This window comes from Haliotis rufescens, unplaced genomic scaffold (assembly GCF_023055435.1).
Source record: "Haliotis rufescens isolate VD_foot unplaced genomic scaffold, xgHalRufe1.0.p SCAF_1, whole genome shotgun sequence".
NCBI classification, from domain to species: domain Eukaryota; kingdom Metazoa; phylum Mollusca; class Gastropoda; order Lepetellida; family Haliotidae; genus Haliotis; species Haliotis rufescens.
Genome location: NW_025963779.1, coordinates 28,525,775 through 28,551,837, shown reverse-complemented (window position 1 = coordinate 28,551,837; position 26,063 = coordinate 28,525,775). Strand labels below are relative to the sequence as shown.

The 26,063-nt window shown below is 40.3% G+C and overlaps 2 protein-coding genes across 3 annotated transcripts in view; one reads left to right on the top strand and one right to left on the bottom strand.

Annotated features, from left to right (window-relative positions):
- Positions 1 to 1,086: 1,086 nt before the first annotated feature.
- On the bottom strand, positions 1,087 to 26,027 carry LOC124149493 (sialin-like). Of its 2 annotated transcripts, none has more exons than XM_046521118.2 (11): positions 25,777 to 26,027; positions 20,128 to 20,321; positions 17,059 to 17,292; positions 15,664 to 15,751; positions 11,650 to 11,745; positions 10,286 to 10,407; positions 9,062 to 9,211; positions 6,142 to 6,274; positions 5,683 to 5,838; positions 2,736 to 2,821; positions 1,087 to 1,996 (listed from the first exon to the last, which is right to left on the bottom strand). In XM_046521118.2, exons 1-11 carry the CDS (start codon positions 25,778 to 25,780, stop codon positions 1,757 to 1,759), a joined length of 1,503 nt encoding a protein of 500 aa, XP_046377074.2. In that variant the 5' UTR covers positions 25,781 to 26,027; the 3' UTR covers positions 1,087 to 1,756. The 2 variants fall into 2 exon arrangements, with proteins under 2 accessions (XP_046377074.2, XP_046377073.2); XM_046521117.2 differs by lacking the exon at positions 25,777 to 26,027 and adding an exon at positions 21,490 to 22,077.
- The window catches only part of LOC124149494 (sialin-like), a 32,101-nt gene continuing 28,252 nt past the window's right edge, over positions 22,215 to 26,063 (top strand). The window contains exon 1 of the mRNA XM_048394220.1: positions 22,215 to 22,587. Within this exon, the coding sequence (XP_048250177.1) occupies positions 22,536 to 22,587 (52 nt within the window). The 5' untranslated portion in view covers positions 22,215 to 22,535. The remainder of the gene's footprint in view (positions 22,588 to 26,063) is intronic.

Here is a 26,063-nt window from a genome sequence, read left to right as displayed (position 1 = left end):
CTTGCAGCATAAAGGAAGAGACTATACACATTCATTTTAACATACAGTCAAACATTCACTCAAGAACAAACACACAATGAAAGACAAATGGGTTCCTTAAGGATGAGATTTGAAACTTCACAAAGGAAATTGTTGGTGTCATTTTACACTTGCAATCTGTACAATGTACATACTTCACAAAACATGATATCACGCACTTGTTGAACTGATGGTCTTACAACACAACCATACATTTGAAATATTAGCATCACGTACCAGATGAACATTTCTTGGCATCCAGTGTACTGCACTTGAGCATCTGAAAACCACTTACATCCCGCATACCAAAAGGTTGGCACCATCAGCGTCAACTGAAAATTTTTAATTACTTGTTCTTCTTATGGAATGCATCATTAGTCTTAAATACGCAAATTGGGTAGAACTTTGTGCGCAGCATGAACTGCATCCATTATTACCAAAGATAAACACAGAAGCATTTGTCATATGTTCATTTAAAAGTAGATCATGTGACTACTAGTTGTCGGGCAAGGGTATTGACTGTCTCAAATGTTTATAGAGTCATCACTTCTTTAATTGAGTACACGTGAAGGAAATTAGTCATGGCAGCCTTTACAACCAATCAACAGTTTTCTGTCTCACATTATATAGTAGCTTGGCCAGTACACTTGCATCTTCCCGAGGCAAGAGAGTTAACTGACTTTAAAAGTCAAGTTTCCACCCTTGCCGAACTAGGCTGGAATTCCTGGGCTCGATTGTAGCGCCACCAGTGGCTATTACTAGTAATGTCCTTTCTATGCCTCTCCTATGGACCAATCAGATTCAACCTCTCGTATCACTTGCATTTGCTTCAAACAAAACGGTGGCGCCCAGTCAAGACGATCTGATCGATAATCAAGATCTATATTGTGATCAAACGAGTCTTACATCGCGAAGTGCATCAAATCACGTGAGCACCTTGATTAAAAACATGAAAAGATATAGAAAACATCTGTTGACAACGAGTTAGCGGTGCACATGCTTTGCAAATCCTGCAGTCGACCGAAATCTGCATGAACCGGATTTTGATTTTGGTGCGCGATTTTGATTGGACTATGCATAGACTCGTTAGCCCAGCCAAAATGTAACTCCATAATACCAGCCTAGTTCGGCAAGGGTGGAAACTGGACTTTTATAGTCAGTTAACTCACTTGCCTCGGGAAGATGGTACACTTGCTACAAAATCCAAGTTGTGTTTTTCCAACGTATCAAGGTATGTCCTAAATTATTTTAATGCAGGACGACAAATTTAGTTTGAGACAACAGGGTTCAACTGTACATCAGTATGACTACATCACATCATGGGTTCAAGACATGTTCTACAAATTGCCTTTGAGGAACATCTTGCAAGAGTGAATTCAGCAACTTTATATTTATACTGGATATATTGTGACAATAACAATAACGAAACTTATAAACAATGACCATCAATGCATCAAAGTTACTTATTAAAATTGTTTTGTCAACCATGTATATTTTGGCACAGAAAAACCTTGCAAGATTTTAACATTAAGAAATACATGGAGTAATCTTTGATCACAATGAAGAGTATCTCAGTAACATCACAGCGTGCAGGTCGTGGCATTTATCACTTTCATTAAAACGTATGAAACAACAAAATCATAATCAGGTGAACTCTTGACTCTCACTCAGAAAGACAACCACATTATTTTTTGTTACACATAATCTTGATATAAAAGTACATGAATTACGGGTGATGTCATGTTTCTGTGTACTCTGGTGGTGGAGGGATGTCGACTTCCTGTTGCGGCGGCGGCTGCCATGGTTGTCTGTGTGTCTGTATATTGGCAGAACTCACACTGAGAGAGCTGCTGTGCGACGGCCTCTCCCTGGCCCATGCCATTTCGTCTCCGCGGGCCAGGGCAACATACACCAGCGCACCCACGACATAGATCCCAGCAGTCAGGAAGAAAACATATCGCCATCCCTCAATAGTTTCCTGAAGAACAATCAAACTTAATGACAACTTGAACTGGGTCTTACATCATCTTGAAGAAACTAGGTGGAAACTCACCTAGTGGGTGGTGATACAGCCCTTGACTACTGGGATTCTCACCTTGTTGTTGGTGATACAGGCCCTGACTGTGGGAAAACTCACCCTGCTGGTGGTGATACAGCCCCTGACTGTGGGAAAACTCACCCTTTTGTTGGTGATACAGGCCCTGACTGGGGGAACTCACCCTGTTGTTGGTGATACAGTCCTTGACTGTGGGGTAACTCACCCTGTTATTGGCGATACAGCCCCTGACTGTGGGGAAACTCACCCTGTTATTGGTGATACAGCCCGACTGGGGAAACTCCCCCTGTCGTTGGTGATACAGCCCCTGACAGTGGGGAAACTCACCCTGTTATTGGTGATACAGCCCCTGACTGTGTGGAAACTCACCCTATTGTTGGTGATACAGGCCCTGACTGGGAAAACTCACCCTGTTGTTGGTGATACAGTCCCTGACTGTGGGGTAACTCACCCTGTTATTGGTGATACAGCCCTTGACTGTGGGGAAACTCACCCTGTTGTTGGTGATACAGGCCCTGACTGTGGAGAAACTCACCCTATTGTTGGTGATGTAGCCCCTGACTGTGGGGAAACTCACCCTATTGTTGGTGATACAGCCCCTGACTGTGGGGAAACTCACCCTGTTGTTGGTGATACAGCCCCTGACTGTGGGGAAACTCACCCTATTGTTGGTGATGTAGCCCACAACTGCCGGGGCCAGGAATCCTGGGATGGAGGCTATACCATTAGTGATCCCCAGCATCACACCTAAGACACAAAACATGCTATGAAAAAAACCATTAAAGATTCCATTAAAAGTTCATGCACCCCAACTTTCAGAATTCAGAATACACAACAAACAGATGACATGTTGTGTGAGCAATATTTCTGTCTCATAACACAACATCTTGTATGACAGTGCATCCTACCAGTAGTTACATGTGCCACTATTTAAACCATAATCACAAATGTTGTGTCTGAGCCAGGAACTCACATACCATTCTGAACAAAATCTAAACAACCTCTTTGATCTTTCATAGGCATTTAGAAGTAGTTAGTAAGGATAAGAATTTATGGATGGACAACTTCTTTATTACAATTAAGAGCGACGTTTCTGTGTAGGTTCTAACACCAATATCAATCAGATTGATAACGGTGTTACAACCTACACCGAAACGTCGCTCTTAATTGTAATAAAGAAGTTGCTCATCCATAAATTCTTATCCTTACTTAAAATCTGAACAAGTCAAACTGATGCAACTATAAGTCATTATCCAAAATTATAGAGATATTATATATTAACCATAACATGATTTAGGTCAGAGAAATCACTTGAATCCGTTGATTCTGGAAGTAGAAGCAACTAGCAACTTCGGGGCTTACTGATTATTACATATACTCAACAACTAAAGTTCCTGTGACACCAATATTTTAGTATATTTTTCATACAAGTAAAGTTTGGTTTAGAATATTGTAGTACATTTATGGAATCAAGTCACAAAAATGCAACTGCTACAGAAAAGAATGCATTCCATGCAAAAGTTAACTTTTATGCAAGCCCCATGCATTTCACTACCCAAGAATGGGTATAAAAACATGTGCGTTAAAGGGATTCCATATGCATTGTTCAGCATCGTGCTGACAACAACCCCTCAGAAAAACAACAAAATTACGCAATTATTCAACATTATGAAATTCCACGCCTGTCCGAAAATGAGTGTCTGCGAGCCATTGGTGTGCTTGAAGCAGGATCGAGTGATGTTGCAAGACAATTTAACATCCACAGAAACACCATTTGGTGTTTATGGCAACCTTGGCAACAGACGAATGCAGTCAGAGACCATCCTCAGAGTGGCAGGCCACTTGTAACCAATAATCGACAAGACAACTGGATTCGAACAACACACCTACGAAATAGATTCCAGCCAGCAACAATGACTGCAAGAAGCATCCCTGGCCTTCGGCGAATATCTTCACAAACCGTACGTCGCCGCCTCAGATGCGCAGGGATTGTCGCCAGAAGACCCGCCAGACGTCCAATTTTGACAGGAAACCACCGTCAAGCACGTCTACAGTGGTGCTGACAGCGTCTTTGCTGGACGGCCATGCAGTGGGGACAAGTTCTATTCACTGACGAGTCTTGTTTTCACCTCAGCCACAGCGATGGACGTATTCGAGTGTACCGACGCTGAGGTGAACGTTACGTCAATCATTGTGTCATGGAAGAAGATAGGTTCGGGGGTGGCAGCGTTATGGTATGGGGTGGGATTACAGCAAGACAGAGGACCCGTTTGATAGTGGTAGAGGGAAATCTCAATGGACAGCGCTACTGCGACGAGATCATCGGCCCTGTTGTTCTACCGTTTTTGCGACGTCATGGCCCAGGCATTACCTTTCAACATGACAACGCCCGGCCTCATATTGCTCTATTTGTTCAGGATTCTCTTCAACAAAACAACATGAATGTCATCCCCTGGCCGGCTCGCTCCCCTGATCTCTCACCAATCGAGCACATGAGGGATGAGATGGATCGGCGCCTTCGACGTCAACCACGTGTTCCACAGACACTCCAGGAACTTCGAAACATGCTCCAGCAGATATGGACAGATATCCCACAAGACTTTGTGCGATGCCTGGACCATTCCATGAGACGAAGATGTGTTGCTTGCATCGCAACCAGAGGTGGAGACACACGCTATTGATTTGTAAATTGACATTTTGGCATGTTCATGTTTTTTATGAAAACACACATTTTCTGAAGTCAGTATGGCAAATTAAACCATTTGAACACTTACAGGAGTCTTTTATCTGTTGCAAACCGAAGTTGTTTCAGATTTGGTAAAAAACATAACTCTGCATTAAATCTTATTCAATGTCACAGGAACTTTTGTTGTTCAGTATATTTTAAGAGCATGTTACTGACAAGGTCGATTGTGTGTCATCATACCTTGACTACATGGGATGTACATGTACCTAATAATATCAAACACTGGTTGTCGGGCCCTTGATGAATTACAGCTGAATTGTTGCTGACTGGTGACCAATAAACAAGCAACAAAAAGTCAGATCAGCAAGTATCTGTCAGGCCATTCCTTCTTTCACATTTATGACAACAAGCAAACTAGTTCGGTAATATTATGAAAAATGAGCAAGTGAATAAATTAATATTGTTTTAACTTAAAACTTTTAAGCTGACGTCAGCAATAATTCAGCCACACCTGCCACTGCAAGTATGGCCCAACAAACAAGTGGTTGACTGCATGAGCAACGATCCAAGCATATCAGGGGTAGATAATACACAAGCACCATTGTAACTACCCATTCCTATTACAAGGGTTTTAATAATTGCATTGCACTCAGCAATATTCCAGCTATATGATGGCTGTCTGTAAATCAAGACTGGACCAGACAATCCAGAGATTGACTTCATGAGCATCGATCTACGCAATTGTGATTTGAAGACATGCATCAACCAAGTCAGCGAGCCTGACCACCTGATCCTGTTAGTCGCCTCTTACAAAAAGCATAGTCGCCTTTTATGGCAAGCATGGGTTGCTGAAGACCTATTCTAACCCAGATCTTCTTGGGAAGGGAGACAACTCTGAAGTATCCATAGAGATGGCACTTACCTGCAAATTTGGGAGCAATATCAAGGTGATTGACATTGAAGCCTCCCATACTGATGCCATTCGTCCCAAGGGAAACAGTCAAAAGGACCACAGCCCATATATGGTCACAACCGACATAGCTGACGCCGATCACAGCTGCAGCTGGCAGCACCTCACCTGAAAGCAATTTTTTGGATGGGCCATTTATTTTTCTGAAGGAGGGCCTGGAATGTTTCTTGGAGACAGAATATTTTTTTCTGTCACTGCTTCAAGGCATAAAACTTATTTATTACCTTTGGGGTCCAAATAATTGATGAGCATTATAGACGATCAGCGGTATAACTGAGGTGGAGTTGTAGGAGGTAGATGACCAACAAAACAGAACATGCTCTGCCTACCTAACACGATCTACAAAGCATGTGGACAGGAAAGGGAGTTGGATTCTATAGCCAGGCTAGCTAATGAAAGTATTTAACTGACCTATTAATGTCATTAGCCGACGAGTGGCCAAGGTACTGAGGTAATTGTTTGTACGGAGATAATCTGCGATGAATCCAGACATCATCTGTGTTATCCATATTGCTACATACGGCAATGCAGACAGCAGACCATCCTGTGGTGAAGAGAATACATGATAAAACCTAATACAGTGGAATACATGCCGTAACATCACACGGAAGAATACATGCCGTAACATCACATGGAAGAATACATGCCGTAACATCACACGGAGGAATACATGCCGTAACATCACACGGAAGAATACATGCCGTAACATCACACAGAGCAATACAGTCGTGCCTCGTTTATACGGACAATTGCGTCATTTCACAATTTGTCCGTATAAACGAATTTCCGTATAACTGAAACCAGCTTCTTACTGGAAGAGTTACTTCCCTTCAATTATGCAACTCATGACAGATGACAGAATGTCGATTTTCCTATGGTATGTCCAAATTCAGTGCCATAATGCTTACTGACGGGTGTTTTTCCTTAAACAGACAAATTTCCCTTTTTTCGCGTGCTGTAACTGCGTGTCGCTTACGTTTCGCTGGTTGACAGGCCATACTTACACAACTTTGACCTCTGACCTCAACAGACGCCATATTTATCGAAGGGGATTACATGTACAATAAACAAGCTCGTCTCAAACGTAACTCAGTGTCACTTGGTTAATTGACTTCTCACGAATCAAAGGATTACCACCAGCTGAAGGATTACCACCAGCGGAAGTGTATTGTCCGGATAAGTGAGACAATTTTGTGTGCATTTCAGTGTTTTGTGTATGAAAATGACCGTCCGGTTCCGGAAACTGAATTTCCGTATATACGGGTAAATTTATATAGTAATTATTGCGTTTTGAATGAAAATCGTCCGGGAACCGAGGTTTCCGGATATCTGAAGTCCGTATAAGCGGGGCACGACTGTACATGCTGTAACATAACACAGAGGAATACATGCCCTAACATCACACTGAGGAATTCATCCCTAACATCACACAGAGGAATAAATGCCATAACATCACACTTAGGAATACATGCCATAACATCACACCGAGGAATAGATGCCCTAACATCACACGGAAGGATACATGCCTTAACATCACACGGGGGAATACATGCCTTAACATCACACGGAAGAATACATACCATTACATCACACAGAAGAATACATGCCATAACATCACATGGAGGAATACATGCCATAACATCACACCGAGGAATACATGCTATAATATCACATGGAGGAATAATGCCATAACATCACATGGAGGAATGCATGCCATAACATCACATGGAGGAATACATGCCATAACATCACATGGAGGAATACATTCCAAAACATCACATAGAGGAATAATGCCATAACATCACATGGAGTAATACATGCTATAACATCACATTGAGGAATACATGCCATAACATCACATGGAGGAATACATGCCATAACATCACATGGAGGAATACATCCCATAACATCACATGGAGGAATACATGCTATAACAACAAATGGAGGAAGATATGCTATAAGGAATACAGGTGAATTATATACAGACATTTGTATTGGAATTTAATTTACGAACTCTTGAGTCATATCCATGTACACACCTGGTACAAATAAATTAGTCTGGGACTTTTACATAGAAAGCATGACATTGCAAGTTCAAAGGCTTAGGGCAAATTATTACAGAGAATTGTCATGCTTTGCAAGAATAAAAGGACATGAAATAAATTTCAACTTTGAGAAATACCGGCATATCAAAAGACCTTGTACCAGAAAAACTCTTCATGGCATCCAGTAGGGCTGTAACGATTCACCCATACCTATGATATCATCGATACTTAATAGGTACACACTATCGCGAAACACTATACAGTCAAGTCCCTTGCATATGATTATGTCGGATTAACAAGTACGTCTTCAATTAAGTAGTACCAACGTTCGTCGGTCATAGTTCGCGAAAGGTTCTTCTGATGTGACCTGTTTGGGATGTCCTCGGTGATAGCGAATACTTGTATCTGATTTTAATGAGATTGAGGGAATCTAAGCATGTGATTAATCCTGATTTGTTTATCTAAAGCATTAACTGTTTATCTCTGCAGCTTTGTAATATGCAGCTACCAGCCGACTACTCTCGCATCAAAACACTGGCTATGTACTCGTGGGCAGATGACCATGGAGTACGCTGATCATTGTGTCGGATTAACGGGACTGATTAATGAGTGATTTCGGTAATTCGTTGCAAATTAGGTTGTGTCGGAGTCGGAGTGCGAGACTGTTGGATTAACGGGTCTAAATAGCACTGATTTAATAAGTTCCCATCATTAGTGTTGGATAAAGCCGATTGTCGGATTAACAAGTGTCGGATTAACGAGACTTTACTGTAAATAGAACAGGAACTAACAGAGTTACATCCCATAATGGCAGAAGTAGCATTGCACCACCAGTAAGCATGGCAGAACACAAGGATGTGGTAGCTGAGGACGAGCCGACTAACTGTTACATTTAATAACCATCCCTTCATTTGTTTGGTTTTCTTTGTAAAAGTTTTTGAGATAACAATAAGAAATGTATGAAGAAAGAGGTTTTAGAGCCGTATTTCAGTGATTTCATCATTTCTTACTTTTTGATGTGGTGTATTGTGATACCAATAGTATAGTCAGTCCATATCGTGATACGAATCGTATCGCAAAATACCAGGCGATACTAAGCTCTAGCATACAGGTACTGCACAGAGCCATTTGGAATTCCATGTATCTTGGCATCTGATGTACAAACAGGTGCTATCAACCCCGTCCCTCTGTGTTGCCATACAATGTAAATGGACAGAGAACATACATAAGAAAACTTATATATAGGGAGTAAGAATACACTTTCACATATCTTCAGATATACTCACAGACTTGATGTCGAACTTAAGAATTCTCTGCATGAATGTTGGGAGGCAGGTAAGAAAGACGTAGCTTCCCCAGTTGTTGGTAAAACTGACCACAGCAATCCCCCACAATGCACTGCTGGTCAGGATCTTCTTCCAAGGGGTAGGCAGCCTCTGGTATGTGTACACGTCATGTCATCGATAATACCTTATTCAACGTAATAAGCGCCCAGCTCTAATAAGCGCCCATGGCGATATTTACTAATATATTTGCTGGTGAACAATCCCAATTAGCAACCCTTCCGATTGTATAATGAACCAAAAACTTATCTTTTCGTGAATAATATGCAATTAAATTTTTGAAAAATATATCCGTCGTATATAAACATTTCAGGCTGTCAGCATAAACCACAAAATTTATCTTTCAAGGCTGTTTTTTTTCCACCAAAATAACATTCTACATGTATTAAGAGCCCCCCATTTCTAATTTTGAGAGTGCCCTGGGCGCTTATTACGTCGAATACGGTAGTTAGATTACATAGTAGCTGTTTTGTATAAGCTTTTTACTATTAAAACAGTTCTTCAAGGAAAACAAGCATGGTATTATCTACAGAATATCTTAGAACAGACGAGGTTAATCAGATTACAGTATTCGCTGTATTAAGAACACTGCTACAATAAACGTTCCATGATCAACTTCTAGGCCAGGCTGTAAGTAATCTTTATAAGTGTCCCCTACAAAGTTTTGTTTTGTTTGTTTGTTGTTTAACCCCGCACACAGCAACATTCCAGCTATATGACGGCGGTCTGTAAATAATCGAGTCTGGACCGACAATCCAGTGATTGAGCAACGATCCACGCAATTGGGATACGATGACATGCATCAACCAAGTCAGCGAGTCTGACCACCTGATCCCGTTAGTTCCCTCTTACGACAAGCATAGTCACCTTTTACGGCAAGCATGGGTTGATGAAGACCTATTCTACCCCGGATCTTCATGGGTCCCCCTACAAAGACCGAAACTTTACTTGACAGTCTATATTTTTTAGTGTATGTTATGGATTTTTAAAAAAAAGCAGCAGCAAAGAAGGGATATAGGAATTTCAAGTATTTGTATTTCAAAACATCAACTTACTTCATCCAGTGTTATGTATAGTTAGAACAGAAACTGAAGCAGTTTATGAAATGATTAATTACTATAGTAGTATAAACTCACAAATGCATTTTTTAATGAAGAACACACTAACCTCTCTTTTCCCAATAGAGTTCTCGATATATTCCTTCTCTGATTTTGAAATACGAGGATGGTCGGATGGTGTTTCATGTACGAGACAGAACCAAGCAATCACCCATACACAGCTTACAGCACCTGTCATACAGTAAACACAGCTTAAACAGCCTGTCATACAGTAGACACAGCTTATACAACCTGTCATACAGTAGACACAGCTTACAGCACCTGTCATACAGTAGACACAGCTTATACAGCCTGTCATACAGTAGGCACACCTTTCAACCTGCCATACAGTAGGCACAGCTTATACAACCTGTCACAGTAGGCACAGCTTATACAACCTGTCATACAGTAAACACAGCCTATACAACCTGTCATACAGTAAACACAGTTTATACAACCTGTCATACAGTAGACACAGCTTATACAACCTGTCATACAGTAGGCACAGCGTATACAACCTGTCATACAGTAAACACAGCTTATACAACCTGTCATACAGTAGGCACAGCTTATACAACCTGTCATACAGTAAACACAGCTTATACATCCTGTCATACAGTAAACACAGCTTATACAACCTGTCATACAGTAGGCACAGCTTATACAACCTGTCATACAGTAAACACAGCGTATACAACCTGTCATACAGTAGACACAGCTTATACAACCTGTCATACAGTAGACACAGCTTATACAGCCTGTCATACAGTAAACACCGCTTATACAACCTGTCATACAGTAAACACAGCTTATACAACCTGTCATACAGTAGGCACAGCGTATACAACCTGTCATACAGTAGACACAGCTTATACAACCTGTCATACAGTAGACACAGCTTATACCACCTGTCATACAGTAGACACAGCTTATACAACCTGTCATACAGTAGACACAGCTTATACAACCTGTCATACAGTAGACACAGCTTATACAACCTGTCATACAGTAAACACAGTTTATACAACCTGTCATACAGTAGACACAGCTTATACCACCTGTCATACAGTAGACACAGCTTATACCACCTGTCATACAGTAGACACAGCTTATACAACCTGTCATACAGTAGACACAGCTTATACAACCTGTCATACAGTAAACACAGTTTATACAACCTGTCATACAGTAGACACAGCTTATACCACCTGTCATACAGTAAACACAGCTTATACAACCTGTCATACAGTAGACACAGATCATACAACTTAGTGACTTGGTTGATAACTGTCATTGTAGGTGTGTATAGTTGATCATAATATGAAACACTAGATTGTCTGGTCCAGTCTTGATTAATTAGAGGCGGATGGAATATTTACCTGCAATATTGCCGGATGAGGCATACAAGACGTCAAACAATGAACACATGCTCACCAAATATATAGAACACTGATGGCCATCCCCCAAGGAAGTCAGACTCACACAGCAGTCCAGATATCGGCATTGAGATCACTGTTCCTAGCTGAGACCCTGCAAACAATAGTAAACTTATCAAGTAGAAAAATGTAGGTGATAATTTATTTTTATAAATCTGATGGTAGAGATATTAGCAAAATCTACATATTTGTAACATTGTATATTTAACCTGCATTAATCCTTAATGTATTTACTGCTGATTTTTTTACAGAAAGACAAAGCTGTGTGAGGTCCAGCTGATGAAGAAGTTGTCCCCACTAATTGTGTGGCTAATACCATCCAACAGCGAAAAATGAAAATGATGACGCCACAGAACATCACATTCCTCCCTCATCGTTTCATCTGAAGACATCGTGGGGAGGCAGCTCTGTGATGGTTGGGCCACTTTAGACTTAGTAAAGCAGGATAAGTATACAAATGTAAAAAAATTCGATTTTACTAAATATTGTAACTTATCCTGCATTACTCCTTAATGCATCTGAATTGGATGTAATGGAGGTGGGCATACCTTCAGATGTGATCCTCAGAAAACCCTCATCAAATGTCCAGGCCACCATCACGGCAGCCTTTTGTGATGATCAGGAACCAGGAGATCATTCCTGCCAGAGGGAGAACGAGAGTGTGAGGAAGTCCAGGCAAAGAACAGTAGTAGAAAATAGCTTATGCTAGAGTCAGAGACTGACTTACCTAGCCAATGCTTGCAACATGTAAGCCTCCTTATCTGGGGTGTTTTGTTTGTTTGTTTGTTGTTTAACATCAAACTCAGCAATATTCCAGCTATATGACGGCCGTCTTTAAATAATTGAGTTTGAACCAGACAATCCAGTGATTGATATCATGAACATTGATCTACGCAATTGGGATAAAATGACATCCATCAACCAAGTCAGCAAGCCTGACCACCCGATCCCGTAAGTCGCCTTTCACAACAATCATGGTCGGCTCTTGACTGCTGGAGAAGCTAATGGTGTCTGGGGTTGGAGACCTGCAGGGCAACCACCAAATGACCAAAACTGTGGATACCTTCGACGCCTTCCAAAGCCATGTCCCTCAGGTAATGGCTTGCAAAGAAAGTGTTGGATCTCCAGAAGCATCCTTCCATGATGAAGGAGCATTTACTGTGGAGAGCCATCATAGAAGTGACCGCCAAGATCTTGTGAGGGTTGTAGGCCCTGGGGGGACCAAGACCAGTGGCCTCATAAGCCTGGATGACTGCACGTAACTACAAGGATAATGTGTTATGACTGACTTCTGCTGTGGATGTCCTGGAGACGAGGATGGAAAGCCGTTCCCAGGAACCACGTTGAGTCTTAGATCGGCAAATGAAACCCCCAGTGCACAACTTGGCACAGAAGGAGTTCCACCTCATCTTCAGCACCCACAATAGAGAAGTCTTCAGCACCCACAATAGAGAAGTCTTCAGCACCCACAATCGAGAAGTCTTCAGCACCCACAATCGAGAAGTCTTCAGCACCCACAATCGAGAAGTCTTCAGCACCCACAATCGAGAAGTCTTCAGCACCCACAATAGAGAAGTCTTCAGCACCCATAATCGGGAAGTCTTCAGCACCCACAATCGAGAAGTTTTGAGAAGTCTTCAGCACCCACAATCGGGAAGTCTTCAGCACCCACAATAGAGAAGTCTTCAGCACCCACAATCGAGAAGTTTTCAGCACCCACAATAGAGAAGTCTTCAGCACCCACAATAGAGAAGTCTTCAGCAACCACAATCGAGAAGTCTTCAGCACCCACAATCGAGAAGTCTTCAGCACCCACAATCGGGAAGTCTTCAGCACCCACAATCGAGAAGTCTTCAGCACCCACAATCGGGAAGTCTTCAGCACCCACAATCAGGAAGTCTTCAGCACCCACAATCGAGAAGTCTTCAGCACCCACAATCGAGAAGTCTTCAGCACCCACAATCCAGAAGTCTTCAGCACCCACAATCGAGAAGTCTTCAGCACCCACAATAGAGAAGTCTTCAGCACCCATAATCGGGAAGTCTTCAGCACCCACAATCGAGAAGTTTTCAGCACCCACAATAGAGAAGTCTTCAGCACCCACAATTGAGAAGTCTTCAGCACCCACAATCGGGAAGTCTTCAGCACCCACAATAGAGAAGTCTTCAGCACCCACAATCGAGAAGTTTTCAGCACCCACAATAGAGAAGTCTTCAGCACCCACAATAGAGAAGTCTTCAGCAACCACAATCGAGAAGTCTTCAGCACCCACAATCGAGAAGTCTTCAGCACCCACAATCGGGAAGTCTTCAGCACCCACAATCGAGAAGTTTTCAGCACCCACAATCGGGAAGTCTTCAGCACCCACAATCAGGAAGTCTTCAGCACCCACAATCGAGAAGTCTTCAGCACCCACAATCGAGAAGTCTTCAGCACCCACAATCGAGAAGTCTTCAGCACCCACAATAGAGAAGTCTTCAGCACCCACAATCGAGAAGTCTTCAGCACCCACAATCGAGAAGTCTTCAGCACCCACAATCAGGAAGTCTTCAGCACCCACAATCAGGAAGTCTTCAGCACCCACAATCGAGAAGTCTTCAGCACCCACAATAGAGAAGAGTGGTGGGATGAAGGACCTGGGATGAAGGAGTTGATTCTTGGCTAAAGTCCAGGGACAGCCCAAGGTGAACGCGCCCTACACTCAAATCAGAGTGAGTGAGTTGGGTTTAACGCCACTTTAAACAGTATTCCAGTTATATCAAGGTGTGTCAGCTTAATGTGGGAGGAAAGCCCGAAGTGATGCAGGTCTCAGACGTTTACCACTTCGGTGAAACCCACGAGCACAGGTATGGTGCTGACAAACCTAGAAACATAATCGGGGCGAACCGGGATTTGAACCCACAATCATAGGTTTCTGGCATGCCCAAGGGACGCAACTCTGCACAGCGAATCGCGGCGCCTTAGACGACTGGGCCACCCGTGCCCCCCTCAAATCAGACCTGGGTGAGGAAATAATGTCTTCATGTTGAGGTTAAAGAAGGAAGCTGCTGAGTAGGCTCAAATGGAGAGCCACGCAGAAACCTGAAAATGTTCAGTACCAAGCAGGAGGTCTGAACTTGGCCTTCTGATCTTCAAGTCTGTTGGAGTGCAGCAAAGCTTGGAGTTCCGGATATCATGGTCTTTTTATGATCTTCCAGAATTGCCAACACCGAGTTAATGGCCACCAGGTAGGTAATGATGGTGCTGCCCTGCAGGTACTCAGAACAACGAGCAAGCATAAATCTGCAATTAAGCAGAAGCCATTGTCACAAAAAGCACAAAGAGAAATTACAGCAATTTTGAACCCATTATGAGACACGGAGGTTAAAGGGTAAAATAACACTTACTTTTCCAAACGGGAAACTTTAGATAAGACAATATGAAAGAAAATACCAAGCTTTAAAAAAGAACAAAGAGACACGAGAGTGTGACCACGTGGCAAATAAAAATGGCTAATTGGAAAAATAAAGCATATGATTTTACAGTGACTTGTAGCCACCATCACGTGCAAAATATTTATGCGACAGTAAAAATATGGGAAAACACAAACCATAGAATGATAAAATTCACAATAAATGCTGAATAAAGCAACAATCAAAAGGATGCCAGTGTAAAAGCTGGACACTTTATTCTACAGGACTTGTCAGTCTCGATGACAAACAGTTATGTGATTCTCTGTGACGTCATCACTTCCGTGTTCATGTGGGCGCTATGTGATGGGATTAGCCACACAACTATGGGGAACAGATTCTTCTTCAGTTGGACCTCGCACAGCTTCATCTCACACAGCAAATGCATTAGTTAAAAAATTGTATATTCTTTTGATGGTGTTCAATGTGATGGTGTACATGCATTTATTCAGTTAAGCACAATAATGGTCTATTTCATTGTGATAGCGAATGATTGATGCAGTTGACAGATATCACGAAACAAAATGGCACTATATATTATCTGTTCCTGGCAATGAACTCACCTGAGTATGAGAAGCCTGCAAGTTTAGTCCGCTCCCAGACAGGGGCCCAATTTCCCCACATGGCATGCATAGCAGGAAACGTCACACCCTGGAACAGATCAGATAGCAGGAAACATCACACCCTTGAACAGATCACATAGCAGGAAACGTCACACCCTTGAACAGATCAGATAGCAGGAAACGTCACACCCTGGAACAGATCACATAGCAGGAAACGTCACACCCTTGAACAGATCGCATAGCAGGAAACGTCACACCCTGGAACAGATCACATAGCAGGAAACGTCACACCCTGGAACAGATCACATAGCGGGAAACGTCACACCCTGGAACAGATCACATAGCGGGAAATGTCACACCCTGGAACAGATCACATAGCGGGAAACGTCACACCCTGGAACATAGCGGGAAACATCACACCCTGGAACAGATCACATAGCAGGAAACATCACACCCTTGAACAGATCACATAGCAGGAATCGTCACACCCTTGAAGAGATCACATAGCAGGAAACTTCACACCCTGGAACAAATCGCATAGCAGGAAACGTCACACCCTGGAACAGATCACACAGCGGTAAACAGGTAAAAAGAGGTGTGAACACTGTGTAAGATGTGAACACTGTTTTTTAAGTTTATACTTCAATAAACATGATAAATTGCAAAAAGTCAATTCTTATAAATAAATACGTCAAAAATAAAAACATCACAGACGGCTTATTCAATCAATAACACTCAATAACTGTAGACAACAGTACAGAAGCAGTGACATCTTCCAGCACAATGATGCAACACAATCCCAACTCATTCATCATCAGCCAATCAAGAAACAGTAGTCCGGTAGTGGGCGTGGCCTATGTTCTTTTCTTTGTGTCACCGTGTGGCTTTTAAAGGCAACTACTAGTATTTGTTTCTTCTAACCTTGTTACATCTGGATTTGACTGTCCTCACTAATTAGTGAGCCAGTGAGTTTTTTACTCTTTTGCTTTGAACAGTTTTCCAATTGCATCTCTGCACAGCAAATTCCATCGCCATACATGACTGGACTACCTGTGCCCCCATTTGATAAAGGAGGGTAGAGATTGCACAAAGCTTCTTTGTTTTTTTAACTTTGTGTACAGATTGTTTTCCAAAGGTGGTCGAAATAACAATTAATAAAAACTTTAAAAAGAATTGATCTCCTTAGAACTATTGTTGGTTGGGTGAAGCAAAGAAATTTTTATTAAATTTGTTAACTTGGAGGAAGAAGATCACGATTCAGCAAATGTTTATTTCACATGTGTTAAATGTTGACGGTGTGAATTTGTAACCCAATTAAAATCAAAATGACATAAATCTTTCAAAATCAAGAATGAAGAAAACGTCGATGAGTGAAAAAGGAAGTGACTGAATTACCTCCCCTATGCCCTCCAGGATTCTGAGAGTGTAGAAAGCGTAGAGGTGCCATCGAGCTGCTAGCGGTGTGAACAGTGTGAGGACTGATGTGCACAGAATTCCAAATCCAAAGATACGCTTGGCGCCATATCTCTCTGCCAGGAATCCACCCGGCACCTGCGTCGTAACGTAACCGTAGAAGAAGGCACCAAGGATGAGGCCTTGTGTCTGTTCATCCCAGTTGAACTCTCCACTCTACAAAGAGACCTCAGAGAACTGAACACAATTATTTGGATTGGCTATCCACATTGAGCTTTCGGGGCTAGATTTTCTATTTCATAATTTACAAGTGTTATAGTGAAAAATCATTGGTGGAGGGGGTACCGGTGGCCCAGTCGTCTAAGCCACCGTGATTCGCTGTGCAGAGTTGCGTCCCTTGGCAACGCCAGAAATCTATGATTGTGGGTTCGAATCCCGATTATGTTTCTAGGTTTGTCAGCACCATACCTGTGCACGTGGGTTTCACCGAATTGGTAAGCGTCTGAGACCTGCATCACTTCGGGCTTTCCTCCCACATTAAGCTGACACGCCGTGATATAACTGGAATACTGTTAAAAGCGGCATTAAACCCAACTCACTCACTCACTCACTCACTCATTGGTGGAATGTGGGGAAGACATTATGAAACAAGAGTCATCAGAAGATGACAAATACCCCGGCCCCTACAAATTCAAAAGAACAAATCATCTGACTGTAACATAAAGTCTAACTTGATGATGGCCCAGTCGTCTAAGGCGCCGCAATTAGCTGTGCAGAGTTGCGTCCCTTGGAAATGCCAGAAACCTATGATTGGTTCGAATCCCAGTTTGCCCCGATTATGTTTCTAGGTTTGACAGCACCATACCCGTGCTCGTGGGTTTGACCGAAGTGGTAAACGTCTGAGACCTGCATCACTTCGGGCTTTCATCCCACATTGAGCTGACACGCCGTGACATAACTGAAATACTGTTCAAAGCGGCGTTAAACATAACTCACTCACTCACTCCAACCTGAGAGAATATCTAACTAATCTCTCCGTATACAAGAGTAGTTCTATCAAAACAATACCATGGTATTTTGTAAACAGCAAAAGGCACCACTTCAGGATCTGTTTGATATATCTGCCAAGTTTCGTTGAAAGATATTGATTGTTTTTTTAGTTGTGCTCTGGACATGAAATCCATCCCACCTTTAGCTCCCCAAGTCCAAATTGTTTCCATGGAAATAAGAAAGATAAAAATGCCAAAAATCAATCAACAGCAAAAGGCACCACTTCAGGATCTGTTTGGTATATCTGCCAATTTTTGTTGAAAAATATTGAATGGGTTTTGAGTTACACTCTGGAAACGAAATGATTATGGACGGATGGACGGATGTTATCAGGCAGCATTACTGCATATGTTCATGGACATTCACAAGCACAATTGTATTTAGTAAATGAAAAGTACCCCCAAAAATGATGTTTAGTCAAATCAAAGTGTTATTCAAGGTCGTTTCAAGTCACTTTGGTTATTTTCAAGACCTTTTCAAGACAAATACCAATTTAAATATTCATGTTTTTTGGAATTTAAGGAATCAAACCGAAAATAATATATACATAAACATATATTTCTATATAAAAGGATGACAAAAATAACTTTAACAAAAAATGGTTACTTTTATTTTCAGCATATTATTCTTAGCTCTCTGTTGATACATGCTATGTTTGAGTCTGAATGTTTGTTGCAGACTTTTTAGTTTGAAATGTGACAATGTCTGTTTCAAAACCTTTAAATTTTAAAGAGTGTATTGTGTAATTCTATGCAATCCGAAATATGTCTCGACGGAATACTGTATTACTCTACAACTCTGGAAACAATTAAAAAAAATTTTTTTTCATATTTTTGCCACAAACCCAACACTAGAATGTCTCTGTTGTCAAGTTCATGCAATCATTTTTTATATGGATACTTTAACATGTTTTATGTTTTGGTTTGTCGAAGGAAGACTCATAACTTAACCAACAACACATTGATTGTTCCAGTGTGTCTTCACTTCTCTGGGCTTGTAACATAGGACAAGAGTTACTTCCCTTGTACCAAATATAACAGTTATGTGCACCTATCATAATTACGCCACAGTCACGATGTTAAAATGTGGAATAGACATTGAGATGTATTCGTGACAAGTGGGCACACATATGCGATGAAATAAAAGAACAATACAAGTTGGCAATCTCACATTGACTGGTGTGCAGAATTAGGAATAAAATCCATCTTCTTAACATGCATCATTTTTCTTATAACTTTTCCTTGAAATACACAACCACAATCGACTGTTTAACAAACACTTATGAAAGACATGTAAATAAATGCATTTCAGTCATGTTACCCTCCAACTCTGACCCTTGAAGATTTCGGGGTAGAATAGGTCTTCAGCAACCCATGCTTTCCATAAAAGGTGACTATGCTTGTCATAAAAGGCGACGAACGGGATCGGGTGGTCAGGCTCGCTTACTTGGTTGTTGCATGTCATCAATCCCAATTGCGTGGATTGATGCTCATGATATCATTCACTGGATTGTCTGGTCCAGACTTGATTATTTACAGACAGCCGTCATTCAGCTGGAATATTGCGGAGTGCGGCATTAAACAACAAACAAACAAACAAACAAAACGTGTACAGGTGATGGAGATGAGACGCATGCTCTGCATCTTCGTTCACCTCATTGACATTTCCGTATAATTACTCTTGGAAGTACCACGGCTGAAATATTGAGAAAAATCCTTCAAGAGATCGAAGTCGGACATGCTTACCCCCCCCCCCTCCCCCCTTTGGTTTAAGGTAACGCTAAATACAATCAAACCTTTTCATTAGAAAACCTGTTTCGATGACGTGATACTTTTGTATTTTACTTTGGTTTTCTGGAATCGTTGACCACACAACTTTATCAACTTCGATGCTCATGATATCAATCACTGGATTGTCTGGTCCAGACTCGATTATTTACAGACAGCCGTCATACAGCTGGAATATTGCTGACCAAACCAAACCAACCAAATCTGTACCTACGTTCTGTGAAGGACTTGATGTGTTGTATAGTGGTCTGCATTGGGAGGTGGAGTCATTATTGTGTGTGCTGGAGGATGTGTTCGCCATGGCAACCACTGCCATACTGAGGTTGACGCGGAGACAGTAGACGTTGAAGAATCCCATGAAGGCCATGAGAGCCAGGAAATGTCTCGCCTGAATCCACTGACATGACGCTGTTGACCAACAATGCAATCATGGTTATTTGTGAGCATGGAGAAAACAAAACTCGATATTCAACTTCTTTTCACAATAGTGTATGAATTATTTCCCAAGTTCACTGGCCAGCAGCGCATGTTAACAAAACAGTTGCAAGCCCTCATCATATTTTACTAGCCAAAACACTTCCGATGAACTCAAAAAGACAAAAAATGGACAACAGACTTTCACATCAAATGATGCCATAACTGACTGGATGATTCGTAGAAATAAGTATGTATTGGCTAAAATGATTAACAAGACAGTCAGGCCAGCTTAACGGATATGTTACTAGCCAAATTTAAACAGGTTAAAAATCAGTGGCAGGCAGCTATTTTGAACACTGTTTCACACTTCCTGGATATGTTATATTAGCCATGGTGGCCATCAAAATTGTACTTCATGGTTGAGAATTATTGGTACTATTTTACTTAAGAAATTGACACTATGTTACCAGTGATACATCAGAAATATTATTATTATTATTCAATTCAGAAAAATAGTGCTGATCGACTCTGTAGCTCACTTGGATATGTAGTCAACAATTCAACATAGACAGCTACTGAGCAAAAGAAGCTGTCAGTGTTGATATTAAAGTACTTCCTCCATAAATACCCAGTAAAAAGTAACACTCTTTTGGTATATTTTAGCGCATAATTTTGATAATTTTACCAAAGAATTTGTCTGATACTGATAAGCTCACTTGACTTCTGAACAGTCAGATGACTAAACATTTATAATAATAAAAATATTGATATGCAGGGATTTATCTAGACCTATTCAGAGGCAGCTATTAGATCCCAAGTCTGCAGGAAATGTCAGTAAAAATATCCAAATTGGAATTAAATTGGAAGAGGTTTTAATGCTTTGTTTCATATTGCAATGTTCAAAAACCTCAATATGAATTTGGGGAAATAGGAACTTTAAAAAATCCCAATTTTGAACAAAATTATGATTATCCCCCCAATTTTCAAGTCAAGGGCAATTAGTTTAGAATTCTAAATAAATCCCTGAGTATGGGTAATACATTCTAATTTAGTTTAGAATTTATTTTCCAATTAGGGATCTAGACACAATGATAAAGAGATATGATTTAAATTAATACAAATGATCTTAGACTTGTAAAATATTACAACAAATAAATACCATCTTCTCTCTGTTTCGATTCTGTACCATCATCGCGGATCAGCGGTCGGCATTCTTCATTTTCAGACTCGGAATGTGATAGAGTACGAGACATGTTTTCATTAACGTACAAATACAATGATTTACCAATTAGATCTACTGTCAGACTGTCGTTATTTATCGGAATTTAAGCACCTGGTAACGATTCACAAGTCTGGAATGTTTTTTTCAGTGTGGTATTAATTCTAGTTGGGCAGTGCCAGACACTTGTCACATTGTCCGTGCCAGGTCAAACATACATCTATACTGTCCACTGTTTCACTCAGGACAAAGCTGTCATTCACACAGGTTGCTGGTTAATTAGCGTCACATGCGATCAATCCATAGCGGCACAAGTGGCAGGCTTAAGAGAAGAATTACTGATTTAAAAAAAAAGTTAACCCATGATTTCACAGTTCTAAAAGGAGCCAAACTACACCGAGAAGACTGTAAAGCTAGCACACGACATCCCTTATGCTGTCACAATGTTGATATTGATTCAATGGCACGTGATTCTTGAAACGGCGCTGCGAGGGAGTTTGAACTACGGCCGCCTTTATCAGTGAGCTGGGTGAATGCGTTGTCGCTGTTAGGAGCTTCTAAAGACATTGCTCGACACTTACACTATTAAGGGGATATCCAAATTCTTATCTGGTTTCCCGTATTCTTTGCGCAAATTGAGACATAGAGACAGAGCCCAGCTTTCTCCTGTCTTCTACTCGTGTGATATCCTACAAGTGAGTTTTGTTTTGTATCCTGTCACGTGTATCCCGATGATAACAGAACTGTCAAAGTTCAACTCCATTCACTGTTAGCTTTACAGTAAAACAAACCACGGCATAGAAGTGTGATCATTCGGTTGTTATCAAACATTCAAGGTTGTAGACACGAAACTGATAACTTTATGAAGTGCAAACTTGTGTGGAACTCGGACGTCTTGTCAAAACAACTGTCTTCCAAGTTGCCAACATTACAACGATATATTAATAAAAGACGCCGTGGCCTCTTGGAACTGGAACAGCGTAGAAATGAGCCACACAGAAGAAAAACAACCTCTTGTTAGCCGAGGACATAAGGAAGGTACATGATTTTATTCCTTATTATGATATCAATGATTCATTTATAATCACATAATGAATTATTAACTTTTGGATTGGTATTCCAGAAGATGGTGAGTAAGTAAGAAAACGTACAATTTTATGGATAACATTATAACAACTTCTGGTTTATGTTGCATATAGTGACATTTTGATGTAGATTCTTACACCTTTATCAAGCTGGAGTGACAACCAAGAATTTGCAATGATGCATAATACCGTATTCGACGTAATAAGCGCCCAGGGCGCTCTCAAAATTAGACAAAGTGGGCTCTTGTTAGAATATTAATTTTGTGGAAAAAAACAGAGTTGAAAGATCGTAAATGTCGTGGTTTATGCTGACAGCCTGAAATGTCTATATACAACAGATATATTTTTCAAGAATTCAATTGCCCATAACTAATTTGGGTGCATATAACACACGAGTGAGTATTATCCGCGAATAAATAAGTCTTATGTACATCGATCAATCGGAAGGGGTGCTAATTGGGATTGTTCACTTGCCAATATATTAGCAAATATCGCCGTTGGTGCTTATTAGAGCGGGGCGCTTATTACGTCGAATACGGTATGGTCTAAGTATATACCTCTCATCACTTAAAAATTGGTTCTTGTCACACCGACTTGATAACATGTAAGAATCTACATCGAAACATTGCAAAATGCAATTAACCAGAAGTTGTTATCCATAAAATTGTTCGTTTCCTTAAATGAAACAAAATTATTGATATGATAATTTTGAAAAGAATTATTTTTATAAATGTAGAAGAATTCCTGCATTCATTCAAGCACTTGGAATCAAGGAGTTCTGAAAGGTTTTATGAGCCAATAGTATACCGTGTTCGACATAATAAGCGCCCCGCTCTAATAAGCGCCCATAGCGATATTTGCTAATATATTGGCTAGTGAACAATCCCAATTAGCACCCCTTCCCATTGATCAATGTACACAAGACTTATGTATTCGCGTATAGATCTAACACGCATTCGTGTGTAATATGCACACTAAATTATGGGCAATTAAATTCTGGAAAAATATATCTGTCGTATATAAACATTTCAGGCTGTCAGCCTAAACCACGAAATTTATCCTTTAACTCTGTTTTTTTCACCAAAATAATATTCTAATAAGAGCCCCCTATTTCTAATTTTGAGAGCGCCCTGGGCGCTTATTACGTCAAATTCGGTAACTATGTTGATTTTATGATGCAAATTATGTTAGTAACCGAAGGTAATGTTGGAAGGTAATAAGTCAGACATATATGATGAACACTGATTGTGGACTGATTGTATCAAAATAGTAGTTTTTTAAGACTACGCCTTTCCTTAAGTGGTACACAGCCTGTTTCGTAATATAGTCTCTCACGTTATGAAAACTTTGTAAGTACAATCTCTATCTTTGCTGCCTCTACTTGTAATGATTCTTGTTTCATTAAAGGTTGTGCAGTTATCCCAGACTTCTGACAAGTGTTCTAATATTGGTCCAGTAAAAGTATGGATTAAATTCTTGATGGTGTTGACTTCACTTTTTGAGGGGCCATTTGTGTGCCCAGTCATTAAGTGCAGTAAGATCTTCATTAAGACTGAGATGTACATCATCAGAGGAGATTCCTATACTTGTGTCATCATCAAACAGTTTAGTAATAATAAAAATATTATCTGACATGTCTGAGATGTCGTTAATATAAACTAAAGATAACAATGGGTCAATATTTATCTTTGTGGCATTCCAGCTCTGATAAGCATATCTGATGATGTCCCTTGACAGGAACCTTGTTTCCTTTCTGTTAAATAGATTCTGAACCAAGATAACAATTTTCCATTTACAGCATATTGGTTCAACGTGTGTAATTTACCTCTGTGTCAGACTTATTCATGTATTGATAACACAAGATGAACTATACATATGTATAAACAGGATAAAAAAATGTTTTTTATGATATCATAAAATAATTATTTTAATTATAAAATATTGATATCTTACATTCCATTTTTTATTATATGAATAAATGAATTTATAATATCAATGAATGTATTTTGAGACATAACATATAATGCAATTTATAGCATTGTATAATATCAAAAATTACGATTTGTGATATCTAAAAATCAGAAGTATATTTTAAGAGGGATGTCACGATACAACTTTCCCCTATTACGATACATATCGCGGTATATACCGGTAGTTCAAGATATGACATGTATTGTAATACTTACTTTTGAGCAATTTTGCATGAACTTTTGCAGTTGCCAATACCAGTTTGAAAAAGACTAGAACAGAATCTACGTCATTAACTAAGTCCATTGTATAATGTAGATGTAGCATAATTAATAGAGATAGAATTATTTATTAGAATGTAGAAAGGATCCATTTATCCAACAAAGTCATTCCACTGTTGTGTTATATGTTTCATGTATGAAACGATACACGATTAAGATATGAATTGATACAGGATTAAATTATGAATTGATATAGGCCAGTATGTATCGTATATCGTACTGTCTGAGAATATTATCGTTGCATAAATCATTTGTGAGAATAAGATGAATTTTGGATATCTATAAATTGAATTAACTTTTAACACATTAACTAATCCCATGACTGTGCAGATTGGGAGCATTATATTAGAAGAATGTTTATTAAACAGCAAAATGTCCTAAATCTAATACACACACAAGCCGAAAGAAATACAGTCAAGTCTTGTTAATCCGACACTCGTTAATCCGACAATTGGCTTTATCCAACACTTATGATGGGGGTGGAGTCTACTATCGCCTACAGTGCACTTTGCCTTTGCCATTCATACTGAAGGTAATGGGAGCTCATTAGTGACGGCCACTGGTGCATAACATTGTTCTGATAATGCTGTAGGCAAAGTGCACTGCAGGCGATAGTAGACCTAACCTCTGTCAATTCACAAATTATATGTTAACCCAGATATATATCTGTAAGTAAAAGAACTGAGTGTTAAACCAACAATTAACCAACGAATGGTATTCAATCAACAATTGTATCACACAGTTTACTAGGTTTACAAATCAATACAAATTACTGCACATCAATTACAATGTCAGTAATCAATAGAGTGGTAGTACAATATTTAATGGCAGTATAAAATACAAAATATGATGGTAGTGGTAATAGCAAAAAGTTCAGTGATAATGATATTCACCCATCCACACCAGCTTCCGAGATAGGCCTGTGCTGGGAATCCGGGAAGCTAAGTGATCTTCACACGAAAGCTGGTCATGATGTAAGATCAGATGAAATGTGAGATGACAGGCAGGCACGCACCTGCTCCATTTAAATAGTCTAACTAGTAGAGCTGGGATGGGTAACTTGGGTACTCGGGTCGAGCGGGTCCTAAGTATGACCTGGGTACCCACAGGACTACCCGGACCCGTGGTTATAGTCACGTGATATATTGTTTAATGACAAAAATTATCTAAAACTCTATAA